The 13,064-nt window shown below is 53.5% G+C and overlaps 5 protein-coding genes across 5 annotated transcripts; 2 read left to right on the top strand and 3 right to left on the bottom strand.

The window, feature by feature from the left end:
• Positions 1-133: 133 nt before the first annotated feature.
• Positions 134-1,831, top strand: J4E78_009897 (uncharacterized protein; the record flags this gene model as incomplete). The annotated part of the gene is made up of 1 exon (XM_049370482.1): positions 134-1,831. The coding sequence occupies one exon, from the start codon at positions 134-136 to the stop codon at positions 1,829-1,831; it is 1,698 nt and encodes a 565-aa protein (XP_049217828.1).
• Positions 1,832-2,847: 1,016 nt separating this feature from the next.
• On the bottom strand, positions 2,848-3,997 carry J4E78_009896 (uncharacterized protein; the record flags this gene model as incomplete). Its single annotated transcript, XM_049370481.1, has 2 exons — positions 2,848-3,274; positions 3,330-3,997. The coding sequence occupies 2 exons, from the start codon at positions 3,995-3,997 to the stop codon at positions 2,848-2,850; spliced, it is 1,095 nt and encodes a 364-aa protein (XP_049217827.1).
• Positions 3,998-8,101: 4,104 nt separating this feature from the next.
• On the bottom strand, positions 8,102-9,410 carry J4E78_009895 (uncharacterized protein; the record flags this gene model as incomplete). The annotated part of the gene is made up of 2 exons (XM_049370480.1): positions 8,102-9,009; positions 9,080-9,410. 2 exons carry the CDS (start codon positions 9,408-9,410, stop codon positions 8,102-8,104), a joined length of 1,239 nt encoding a protein of 412 aa, XP_049217826.1.
• Positions 9,411-9,903: 493 nt separating this feature from the next.
• Positions 9,904-11,487, bottom strand: J4E78_009894 (uncharacterized protein; the record flags this gene model as incomplete). The annotated part of the gene is made up of 4 exons (XM_049370479.1): positions 9,904-10,670; positions 10,720-11,155; positions 11,208-11,288; positions 11,338-11,487. The coding sequence occupies 4 exons, from the start codon at positions 11,485-11,487 to the stop codon at positions 9,904-9,906; spliced, it is 1,434 nt and encodes a 477-aa protein (XP_049217825.1).
• Positions 11,488-11,788: 301 nt separating this feature from the next.
• J4E78_009893 (uncharacterized protein) lies at positions 11,789-12,778 on the top strand (the record flags this gene model as incomplete). The annotated part of the gene is made up of 1 exon (XM_049370478.1): positions 11,789-12,778. One exon carries the CDS (start codon positions 11,789-11,791, stop codon positions 12,776-12,778), a length of 990 nt encoding a protein of 329 aa, XP_049217824.1.
• Between the last annotated feature and the right edge of the window lie 286 nt (positions 12,779-13,064).

The following is a 13,064-nucleotide window of genomic DNA, read 5'->3' as shown; positions in this document are numbered from 1 at the left end:
CATGCTCAAGGTTCTACGCATGTGCCCACAAAAAGGATTGGGCTGACGCTTTATAAATACTAGAGCACCGTATCTCCCTCTGCTCTCATCCACGTATTCCAGTATTCTCATTCCATTCTCACATTATTCTACCATGCCTCCTCAAGTCCCCAGGAACCTGCTGCGCGCCGCCCGCGCCCGCGCTGTTTTCCAGTCCACTAGGCCCTCCCGCCCTGCTGCCCTCAGGTTCCAGAGCTCCGAGGCCGTTCGCCGGACACCTGAGAACAACAACGTTTACAACGCCCCTCCCAGGACATCCTCCCAACGAAACGAGGAGAAGTTTACCGCTGGCACCACCACATCTCAGCGCCAAACACCCGCAGCTCCCCTCAAGCTCAGCAGCAAGAACCTCTCCCAACTCCAGAATGTCGCTGTCCCCACCTACCAGCGTGAGGGCGTCAAGCAAGGCATTGTCCACGTTGGTGTTGGTGGTTTCCACCGAGCCCATCTCGCAGCTTACGTCGACACTCTTCTTGAGCAATTCGCCGTAAAGGACTGGTCCATCTGCGGTGTTGACCTTCAGCCATTCGCTGCTCCCATGCGCGATGCCCTGAAGCCCCAAGACAACCTCTACACCATCATCGAGCGTGCCGCTGAGGGTACCACTGCCCGCGTTTGCGGTTCCATCACCGACTACCTCTTTGCTCCCGACAGCGCTGAGGCTGTCATCGCCAAGATGGCTCATCCCGACACCCACATCGTTTCCATGACTGTCACCGAGAGCGGTTACTACATGAACGAGAACACCCACCAGCTCCAAACCGACCACCCAGATGTTGCCGCCGACTTGGCTGGTGAGCAGCCACCCCGCACTGTTTTCGGTTACCTCTACGCTGCCATGGAGAGGCGCCACGCCGCTGGTCTCCGTCCCTTCACCGTTCTCTCCTGCGACAACATGCAGAAGAACGGTGACATCAGCCGCAACATGTTGGTCTCATTCGCCCGCCACCAGAACCCTGAGGTCGCCGACTGGATCGCCAACAACGGTGCCTTCCCCAACTCCATGGTCGACCGTATCACTCCCCGTACCAACGACGAGGACAAGGTCAGCCTAGCCGAGAACTTCGGTGTTGAGGATGCCTGGCCTGTTGTCACCGAGCCCTTCCACCAGTGGGTTCTCGAGGACAAGTTCGTCGATGGCCGCCCACCTTTCGAGAAGGCCGGTGTCCAGATCGTTCCCGACGTGCACAAGGTCGAGGAGTACGAGATGATCAAGCTCCGCCTCCTTAACGGCAGCCACTCCGCCATGGGATACGCCGGTCAGCTCGCTGGCTTCACCTACATCCACGAGGTCATCGGCCACCCCGTCTACCGCCAGTTCGTCATCAACATGATGAACCAGGAAGTCAAGCCGCTCCTTCCCCAGATCCCCGGTGTCAGCGTCGATGACTACATCAACACCCTCCTCGGCCGTTTCTCCAACCCCACCCTCAAGGACGAGCTTCCCCGTATCTGCCTTGGTGGCTCCGGCAAGATCCCCCAGTTCATCATGCCCAGCATCGCCGAGCAGATCGTTGCCAACGGACCTCTCCGCCGCCTCACTCTCGTAGCCGCCGCCTGGTTCCGCTACAACAGCGGCATCGACGACGCCGGCAAGGCCTTCACCGTCGACGACCCCATGGTCGAGGAGCTCCAGTCCTATGCTGCCCAGGGCCCCATGGCTCAGCTTGAGATCAAGACCCTCTTCGGTAACGATCTCCGTGACGACAAGCGCTTCGTCTCTGAGCTCAAGGTCGCATTGGAGGGCCTCGAGCGCGAGGGCGCTCTTGCTATGATTGAGAAGTACGCTTAGGTGTGCGTTTAAAGAAAGAGATACCCCCAGGGCGGCAAACGTTTTGTGTCGCTTTCAACCAGGCTTTAGGTCTTTACTTTTTGGCATTGCATGCGAAGCATATAGATGATAGATGGATTTTCTACTGGCGTTTCCCAAAAAGAAAGTGTTATACTGAGCGTTTTTAAATAGCATTTTAATTACAGCCTTTGATCGTTATACTATCATCTTTCGCTGTGTCTTGATTGTCTTGCTGATTTTCCCATACTATCCAGGTACTCAAAAAAAGCGTTCCTCACAATTCACGTCCCCAGCCTCCAGGCGAATATCACAACGACCCACAACAAACACCCACAAAAGAGCGGTGTCTGGCATCATTGCTGTCAAAATCGCATTCCCCATCTTTCCACCCCTCAACCAAAGATCTTCCTCACGCGAAGGAAGCCGCGGAGAACCCATGACGTCAGCATGACCCGCGTATGCTAATCAGCGCTCGACACCGCAAATGTGCTTGCTGCAGGCCGGCTGCATCCTTATCTCCACGCTACCCATCGCCCTTTCCTCAACAACATTTTCGTCCGGTCTATCAATCGACTCTTGCAGCTCTCGTACCTTCCCAGAAACATCAAGTTCGCCGCGACAAAAGCTGGTCGCCTGTATCCACTATGATTACACAGATGACGATATGTTCGCCTCTTGCGGGGCAACTGCAGCGAGCTTGGGGTGGAGTGGTGGAGTGGTGGAGTTCTCGCGTAGGGAAGGGACTTGTTGCTGCATGCGGCAGAATAGGCTGAGATTGCGAGCCGGGGTTTTTGGACCCTGTGTTGACGGCGCTAGGCTGGCCGCGGGGACGCTAATGTAGAGGTCCCACTGCGCCACTCGTGTTTTCTACACGCCGGTTCTTGTCGCGTGCAGTTTCCTTCGGTTTGCCGAGTTGCGCCACTGGAGATGTCTAGCTTTTACTATCGTTCGTTTCTATTCTTGCGCGCTCTAGCTCTGATGACCTCTTGTCGCTCTCACCGGGAGCTGCGCTATCCCTATGCCGACTCTGCCTGCGGATGATACGCCTTGTATACCTGTATGGCACCCTCAATGCTTTGCACCAGACCGAAGAAGAGGGTAAGACCTATCGCCACAATCGCTATCCAGGAGTTGAGCCAGTGATCGCCTTTCTTGCTGTCTGACAGGGCTTTTAGCAACGCCTTGGACGTTGGCGTGGCTTCCTCGACTGCTTCCCCCAGTAAGACCAACCGATCACGCCAGAACTGGAATCGCTCCAGGCGCCTGGATGGATGCCCAGGTCGATAGCGACCACATTTTCCCAATGTGCTATCTATCGGCATCTGCGCTGAGTTTGCTCGGCCTTTCATTGATAGCCACCGTTTCGTTTTGCGATCCGACTCTGGGAACAGCAGAGCCAGCGTATCTAGCGTTTCTTCGATAAGACCGCCTGGGAAGATTGGACTGTACCACTTCGTCGTCAACGTCGCTATCCGATCACATGATAAGGATTACATACCTCTCAATGGCCATCATCTTTCTCAAGAACGACGCATGATGGAAGACACAAAGCTTCTTGTCTCCTTCGACGAGGCGCAAATGATCGAGCAAATTATCGGTCCAAAGCACCTCAATACCTGACATTCGCTCAATGTTGTGGCATATGAGATCTGCACTGACAACATCCTCCTTGGGATCCAGTTCGATATCTGGAGGCTGATTGAAGTATTCATGCACGGCATCCGTGAATGCGCCTTGGGCCCAGGGCAGGGAATGCTTCGCGGATATCTCGGATGAAAGCGGACCGATGCTGATCATCGCAAATATGCGAGTTGCTAACTTCAGAGAACCGTCTAACATCTTCTTCTCGTCTGCGCTTGTCCTCTGCGTTGTGAGCATCTGGCGTAGCCTTTCCTTGATTTCCTCTTGGTCGGCCGCGTCTTCTAGCAGGTGCGTAACCTGCAAAAGGCTTCGATGCGTTCTTGAGCAGAGATGGGCGCCCTCATCAGTGAGGGCTGCATTACACTCCCGAGTGTAGTATCCAAAGTATGCATCCCATGCGAAAGGGGCTGGTTTTGACGATGCTTCTCTACCACCTCGCCATAACCGCTGCACAATCTCCACTCTAGCCTGGGGCGTCACAGGGTCCTGGAGGACTTCATCAAGCGGGCCATTTGAGGTCGACATTCTGGACTCGAGTTGCTTCGACACCCGCTGCATGTCCCTAGCCACGTACGTGGCAGAGTCGTTTATAAGTTGGCAGCTCGCAAGGCTCTGCACCGCCTTCGTGGGCTTGCATCTCTGACCGGTTAAGCTCGTACGATCTGCAATACCAGCGCACCTCAACGCCTCCACGCGGCTGAGCCCCCATCGCTCAAGTAAATAGCAACCCCTCACTTCATACTTTCGATTACTTCGCATATCTTCAGCGTATGTTCCAAACGTTCTTGTTATTATCCCCTCCCGATTCGCGCCGTGTAAGAAGCCAATGTCGTAGGCTCGTTGGCACACGTGCACGGTGTGAGGCCATCATGGGCGAACGATACCTTAGCCGAGCCAAGTTCTGGAAATCCGCGACAGAACCCTATCCGAACGTCTGTGCATGTATCGGAACCGAGATCGGCATCTTCCACGGTAGACACTGGTGGCATGCTGCAGGACCAGCCAGGAAGCAGTTCAGCATCGTTGTGCCTGAAATTGTGGAACAGCTCAACTCAGTATTTACGGAGCGATACTCTAGCATCGTAACTTTTCATCTATACATGATAGGTCGGTCAGGGGAATCAGCGATACCTACCATCATGTTCTTTTGCGAGGAGAAAGAACCGCGCAAGATGGCTAAGAAGACTGTGGACGAAGGCGGACTCTTGGTTAAACTCCCAGGATTTCGAACTGGACATCTTGTGAGACGACCCGGAGTTGGAATTCTGATACAACCTGCAGGGGGAGGTAAAAAAGTCCAAAGACTGAATGGACCTCATCCGGAGTTTGAGGTATACTTCGACCCCTCCCACCCTGTGACGGCCATCGGAATGCCCATCTTCGTCAAGCAAGCCGATAATGTTTTGCGGAGAGCCACAGCCAATGCTGTTTTTCACGGAGAAATAATTGTTTATCTTTCCGTCGCACATGTGTTCCACAGCGACACATCGTCACCGCCCGCTACACCGATCGCAAGCGACAACAGTTTTGACCTTGGAAGTGGAACTGAGGATGAGATTGAAGACGATTGTTTGGCCGCAACATCACGCGCGAGTATGAGCTCATTGGAAGAGAGTCCCAACGAACAACCTGAATCACTGCCTCCCGATTCAACGTCCTCATCACCTCCGCCAACTGGTTACTCTGAGGTGCATTCGGTTTCCAGTGATCAAAGTTTACCAGATGTGGCAAACCTCGAGCATTTGGGCAACATGATGAAGTATTCTCCAGATTTGGACTGGGCAGTCATCGCTATCTTGCACTCGAGCGTCGCCGCTGCAGTGCACGAGCTCAAACCCAAAATGCCAAGTAAGATTCAAAAGGGAAAAGCAGCCGTAGAATCTGAGGTGACCAAGGTTGTGGCACATTCTTCGCGAGGCCTTATCACTGGACGAATTTTCCATGATGCAACTTATGTGCGGCTCCCAGGCAGTTTGACTTTCCAAAAGGTCTACCAAACCATCCTGGACTCACACTTGCAATGGGGCGATTGTGGTGTTGCGGTCTTAGACGCCGTGACCGAGCAACCTCATGGTCATGTCTTTATGAGCTCTGCGACCAAAGAGGTTGTATATATCGTACCGGCAACTCAGGTGTTCGAGGAATCAGGAACTCAATGGTCGAAAAATGATCCTGATCTTGAAGGTTCGTGTGTTTACCCAACATGCTGTGCAATCGTCACTGTTTCACTGTACTGATAAAATAAAGACACTAGAACACAGGCAGAGTCCTCTCATTATGCGGCGCCTGGTTCTAGGTTAGTGGGTCGACGTCCACCCAGGAATGACACCCCACTTGCCACCCCACTGTACGCTCAACCACCCAATAAAAGGGATCCGAATCTGAAGCTCCGGTCTTCTTGCGACCCCTGTACTGCATCTAAAGTGAAGTGCAGCAAAGAGCATCCAGTTTGTGAACGCTGCAGCCGCTCCAACGTAAAATGCGTATATGGCGTTTCAAGACCACACGGAAAACCGAGCAGAACACGCCTCGCAAAAGACTCAGGCTCTACATCAAATTCATTCTCCTCGCTCTCAAACTGTGAAGGTACGTCTTTTCCGGTCCTCTAAATGTCTCGCTTCGTGGGTAGTCAATAGAGTCTCCGTGAACACAAAGAACTGACATTTTGTAATCCAGACATACAACCACGAAGTTTTGATAAACCCCCGACGAACAACCCAGATCTTCAATGGGCAATCGCCACCCACCCCGATGACTTTAAATCTAGCTCCATGAGGTCGACCATCCGTCGAGCAGCCATGGGGTCATATCTGGGAACGCACACAACGTCCAACAGTAGTTCATCAAAGTCGAAACCCTATGAACCGAGGGAAGAACCGAGAGAAGAACCGACCAACCCGGGTTTTCGATGGATAACCGCCGCCCACCCAGAGGACTTTAAATCTAGCTCCATGATGCAGACGGTTCGTCAAACAGCCATGGGATCATATCTAGGAACGCACAAAAAGTCCGACAGTAGCTCATCAATGTCGAAAACCCATGACAGCGCATACGAATCGAGAGAAGAATCGACCAACCCGGAAGAAGAGCAAGGCTCTGGGAAGAGGAGGAAGCTGTAAGCGGAATACTCATACAATCATCCGCTTCAAGCCATATGGGCTTTTACATCAATTTGCAGTTGAGACACCGATAACCAGCTTGAAGACATCAAATACAGCATTAGAGAAGACATCGACCAATCTATTTCCCCAAGAAAAAGATTTAATCTATGTGCCACCAAACAAGCACTCTACCGAAAGTCCAGACTACTGAAAACCTGGCCACCGACCGATCCAACCACCCTTAACCGGTACCTGACTGTACTTCACCTGTTCCTCCTTGCCACTGGAAATTTGCTTCCTCCACAAAACACCGTTCAACGTGTCGAAATCCCAGTCGCCAACGGCATCTCCTTTGTAGTCCATAGCGAAGGGATTAACATCATTCTTCCATCCCTCCGTCTCCGCCTTCAACCCGTCCCCCTCTTTCCACCCAGGCGGCTTAGCGTCTATAAGCAGTCTCCATCCACATGGGCACGTCAAATCCTCTGGATTTTTGACGTTCCCGCATAGCCTCGGTCCGCACCTGATCCATCGCCACACAACGGTGTATCTCTTCCAGCTGTCTCTCTCCCGGGTGTCGACAAACGTCTGATAGCTGGTCTCTTCCACGGGGTCTTGGCTGTTCTACCAGAGATATGTCTTTTTGGTGGTAGAGTCCTGAAGGACTTTTGGGCCATTGATGCCACTTTCTCGGACTCCTTTTCCTACTAAGGGATCTGTGATTTCGAGACCTTGCGCGGGATTTGTAAAGTAGAAGGGCTTTCCGTATTCGACATCTACGATGGGTGGAGGGGCTTGGTAGAAGGGATCGTCTATGGGAATGCCTGTAGTCATTTTGACTTGCTGAATGGCAGTGGGTTGGATTTGTGGTAGAAGACTTCGGGAAAATTTGGTTGCTGCTCGTTTGATATCGATGCTTGGGTAGAGATGTAGTGTAAGAAGCAAGATATTGTGCCAGACATCCGCCTTTTATACTCGACAAACGTTACACAGTGACTGTTCCCTCGCGCTTCGACTCAAGACGATCTTAGCATGTGAGTTTATGTGTACGTGTGAGTCTACGACTCACCAGACCCCCAAGTGACCGTATACAGCACTAGAGACGCCCGAATCTGATCTGAGAGGCGGACACCAACTCAAGCATTGAGTCTTTAGTGACCCACAGCCGATTGACTCCTAACAGGGTCTTCAACGTTATCGTGAACTAAAGAAGAGCGGGTCTCGTGCGACCTGAGGAGGCAAAGGTACAAAGAGATCGAGATATCTCAAACATGACTACGTAGTACATTACATTCCTGTCCGTGTTAGTGACTGTGCACTCTCTCTCGCCATATATAGACGAAGCAATGCCTCTAGTCCGTTCCGAAGGCTTCATCAGTGTATTCACAGAAGCGGTTCTCCTACCCTATATATACCAAGAAATCAAAAAGGGTATCGTTGCGCCGAGTATCATCCAAATCCATCCCATCGTACATGTACATCCATAACGCCAGTTCCGAAAGGGTCTCCGAATCCCACCGCGGGCAGCCTACGAAGGCGTCATCTTGATGACTCCAAATCCGTCGTCTTTCGGCGTCGCCCTTCCTCCACCGACCATAAACGTCCCACTGCCCTTCTCGTCGAACCAGCGACTACTCCTATGCCAGCTAGGAAGGTTTTCAGGATCTTCGTCTTCGTTCAAGCAACCTCTTCTACAGCCGCCGTTTTGCCGCCACTGCGTACCAGCCCACCTCATACAACGCGCGAACTCTGCACACCGGCCATTCCTTCGTTTCTTCTGCTGTGAGAAATCTGTGAGAGTTTGCCGGGGTGTGAGACGACGGAGAGTTATAATGGCGTGTGCGCAGAGATCGGGTATAGGGAGTGGGAGGTGTCTAAGCGCGAGCGCGGTTGTTTCGAGCGATTCGAGACTGTAAAGGAGTTCTTCTGGCGCGGCAAGGAGGAATGATACGGGCTGTTGCACTACAACAGAGTTGGAGATGAGGCTCGAAGCTTTGCGCCTCAATATACGCCTGGGCCCAGTCTCAACCTCTTTTCGTTGCTCCGGTTCGATGGCTGGTACTGTTGGTGTGACTGCTCTGACCATCGCGTCATCCAGCTCCTCCAACGCTCCGATAGCAGCGCCATCCACCTCCCACTCCAAGACCTCCTTCTCACAGCCTGCCATACCCATGTAAATAAGGTCTTTCAACTCCATGAGCAGTTCGAAGATCATGCGCTGGGGTACGGGCCGCTGTTGGAAGAGTGTTTGTATCGGCGGGAGGAACCTTTGCGCTATCTCCCCACCAGTGTATAGATTCTTTCCGTTTGCGAAAGGAGCATTGTCGGCCATTTGTATCTCGATCCTCGACATCTGACGGGACAGACCAGCGGCAAGGTGACGAATCTGAATGAGAGGGTTTTGCGTGAGCGAAGACTGTAGTGTGGAAGAGAGATCTATCGTGAACAGTCAGTATTCGTGCATACTTCATCAGACTCCAAACACCATGTATCGCTAGGCACATACCCGTAAACGCAACCTCTCCAGCCAATGCCACTAGTGCTTCAGCGAGCTCTTTTTCCTTTTCCTTCAGTTCGCGTCTCTGAGCCTGCATGGCCCGCCATGGCACAACGAAGCCAATGCTCTTGCCACCGACGTCTATCGCTTTTCCATCTGCGACCTCTTGCGAACTATCCACAACGCCGCCCTTTGCATACTTCTTGCTCTTCTGGCCGCGAGCATCATCTTGGTGGTACTGAAATGCGAGGAGAAGATCGTTGTTATCCTTGGTATTGCGAAGATTGCGCCAGACGCTTAGGACGGCGTTGGTGGAGAAGATTTGTTGATACGGCGACATGGTGATTGCGCAAGTGGATTGGGCTTCACATTGCTGATGTAGAAACAATGAGGGATGCGATAAGGTGCCGGTGTCGTAGATCTACGGCGAGATCAGGCGTAAAGGGCGCTTTGTTAGCAGGTTGGCGGACGCGATGAGATGGAAGGCGAGGACGACCCATGTTTGTCAACAGACTTAGCCGCATTGAGATGCAACACGTGGGGCCGCGTGTGAGGGGCAACGCATCTACCACGCGCTACCCGAGATAGCGTGTCAGACGCGCAGGAGGTAATGCTCTGCTCTTAGATTTCTGCTCGATGCTTTTCGTGTACATCGACATCGGAATTGTGCCTTCGTCTAGGCTCTATAATACATTCGTATAGCAGCGCTCCTTCCCAATCAATCCTGAAAGATCAAACACAGCCCCAACCAATTCCGAGTATGCTGATGCGCCGAAGAACACCCAAGTATGCATCGCTGCGAACAATGACTGAACCAACTTACTTCAATTTCATTAGATCATGCCGGCCATGCCGCTTGACGCGTATGCCATGGGCTTGATGTTCGGATGCGCAACAGCGTCGAACTGGGTGAATTTGAGCTTGTATTCTGGGCCGATCTTGATGAATGCGCCCTTGTTGTGGGTGCTGTCACAGTAGTTGGGCGCCGAGAAGACGGTGATACAACGTCCGTCGTGCTCGACTTCGTAACCCTCCATGCGCACTTCGTGCGATCGAATGATAGCCTCGAGACCGTTGTTCTCGCAGAAGCGCTTGGTGATGTCGGGTCCGAATTGCAGACCGACACCGCGCTTGCTGGGTCCACGGCCTGGGTTCGTTTGCGGGTCGGTCCAAAGCATCTCCATCATGAGCCCAGACTGTCCAGGTTGACGCTGCTTGAATCGGTCGAGCTTTCGCACGTCGTCTAGCGTGACCTTGTCGTCGGAGAACAGACCACCGTGAAGCACAAAGTACTTCTTGCCGATGAGGGTGGCCAGAGGAAGCGCGGAGAAGGACTCCGAGAACAGCTTAAAGACCCGCTCGGTGTATTTCGCCCTGCATTCACCCTCGAAACCGTACATCCTGTTCATGTCGTCCGTCTCGTGGTTTCCGCGGTTCAGGAAGAAGCTATCAGGGTATAGCCACTTGTAGGCGTAAAGCAGCAGGGCGATCTCGGTGGACCAAGAGCCTCGGTCGACGAAGTCGCCGTTGAAGAGGAACGCGTTCTTTTCGGAGGGCTTGCCGGCGAGGTTGAAGATGTTCATGAGATCGAAGAATTGACCTAGGCTTGTCAGTACGCAGTCAATCCACACTTCCTTGGTAATACCCACCGTGAGTATCACCGCAGACAGTAATCTCTTTTCCGTCTTCGACATCGTGCTCGACCATGGTGGGCTCCTTCTTGACAATGTCCATGACTGCGATGATGATCTGGTAGACGTACTTCTTGGCCAGCTTCTTTCCGTTCTTGAATCGCTCAATCATGTCTTCGACAAACTCCAGTGTCATCTTGTCTCCCAGCTTTGCGCCATCGTATGAGGGGTCTACGGCCATATGTTCCAAGTCTAGGCCCTCTGCGGCCGACGGCGCATCTTCGACCTCGATCGCTTTGAGGAAGGCGTCTCGCTTGACAACCTTGTCGCACTCGGCCATGCGCAGCTTTGCGTTGGCATCGTTGGGGGCTTTCTTGACGACGAGCTTCCAGTCGCGGAGCGCTTCACGGTGCTTGAGGATGGCGGTATTCGCTGAGGCGCGGCGGTAGTATGCCTGGTGCTGCGATGAGCGTCATGATGACGATATGAGTTTGCGACAATAGTACCTTGACGTTGTTTGGGTCCAATTCAATCGCCGTGTCGGCGTCTTGTATAGCGTATCCATACTGTTCGAGTTTGATGTATGTCTGGAGGATAGATTAGTACATGCTCGCGAGGCGCAGGTGGGCTGTGTACTTGGGCGCGGTTGGTGTAGAACGAGGGCTCTGCGTTGTATGCCTCTATCGCTTTGGTGTAGAACTCAAGGGCATTGTCCCATTCCTGGTTCCTGAAGGCATTGTTGCCCTGGTCCTTGAGCTTGGTGGCTTCGTCGGTCGGGGCACCCATGATGTATCGACGCAGTGCGGGACAAGCTGGGTTATGCGAGGCACGCGGGCAGCGGGTGTAGTTGCAGAAGGCGCGACGGGCTGGTGCACCTGTTGGTTGACGGGAGGGAAGCTGCGTCCCTGCGCGTTAAGAGATTTGAATAGCAAACCAGTGACGTACGGCAACAAAATGAAGGTGACCTGTCGCCCGCACTGCCCGCCGAAAGTTATCAAACGAGTCTGTCCCGCCATCGCCTGGCCTTGCCGCTAAACGCCTCCACCAACGCCCAACCAACCAGAGACCTCGGCTCCGACTAGACATCATGGCGCGCAAGGGTAGGGCAACGGTCAAGACACCTAAAGATCGCTACATCACCGTCGACTCTGACGGCGACGAAGTCGAGCCTGATGTCACCCCACCTCGCGCTACTACACGCCCCCGAGGAAATAGCAGGGCAAACGAGGAGCCATACTTTGCGCACGAGTTGGAGAATGTCGATCCCGTAGCCTCGCGTGAGCGACTAAACCTCTCTAAAGCGGCGTCCGAGTCAGGTCGAGAGCCAGAGCGCCGACAGCCTCGCCAAGCTTCCGGAACCGTGGAACAAAGTAGGGCACTTGCGGACGCTCTGTTTCCTGTCAGCTTCGACAACGATCTCCGTCCTCCCATCGAGTATTTCGGGTCGCCTACATCCATCTTCGAAAACCAGACTCAGCTTCACCATCAACAGCTTCTACAGCAGCCCCATCCTCCTCCTCAGAATCCTCCTACACGTCCGCGCGCTGCAGGTCGAGGTCGCGACAACTCTTCCCTAGACGCCAATCTCCCTGGTCGTACTGAGCGCCCCGTTGTCACACTCAAAACCCGCCATCAGCCAGGTCAGCAGCCGCCCGCGAACCCTCGTCCCAACGTCGAGAAATCCGAGATGGCACAGAACATGATCCAGGGCGGTGCGCACATACCGCCAGGCCAGCAGCGCAACATGCGCGCCTGCATGGTCTGCTCCATTGTCCGAACCCAGAACCAGTTCCTCACCCAGGGCTGCCCCAACTGCGAAGAGATCATCGAGCTCGCTGGCAACCCCGAGCAGATCAACGACTGCACATCACAGGTTTTCGAAGGCCTGATCACTGTCGCGGATACATCAAGGAGCTGGGTTGCCAGATATCAGCGTCTGGAGGGCTACGTCCCGGGCGTCTACGCGACCCAGGTCGAGGGCATCCTCCCGGAAGACGTGATTGGCGCGGTAGAGAGCGCGGGTATCAACTACGTGCCCAGGGATGGCAGTGAGCAGGACATGCTTCCTAAGGACTAAATGTGGGATCGTCCAAGGATAGGAGCAGAAACATTTGTCGGACGCGACGTATGAGAAGGAGAGGAATACCTGCATTGCATCTTCAGCGACGGAGTTACGGTTAAAGCGCATCTACGGGTGGCTTGATAAGATGACATAACAGCTTGAAGAATTGATCTCATTACAGCATGGAGCACAACGTGTGGTATCCGCGTGTATATTCCTGGTCGTTACCTGATTTCTATAAGCAGAGCTACCTCGCCGGGTAATCCTCGGGTGCCGAGCCTCGCGGCTCGGCACGAGCTTT

This window comes from Alternaria triticimaculans (assembly GCF_023758025.1).
Source record: "Alternaria triticimaculans strain BMP 0046 chromosome Unknown scaffold_24, whole genome shotgun sequence".
In the NCBI taxonomy this organism is placed as follows: Eukaryota; Fungi; Ascomycota; class Dothideomycetes; order Pleosporales; family Pleosporaceae; genus Alternaria; species Alternaria triticimaculans.
The sequence above is the reverse complement of the archived record's forward strand: the minus strand, read 5'-3'. Positions and strand labels throughout refer to the sequence as shown.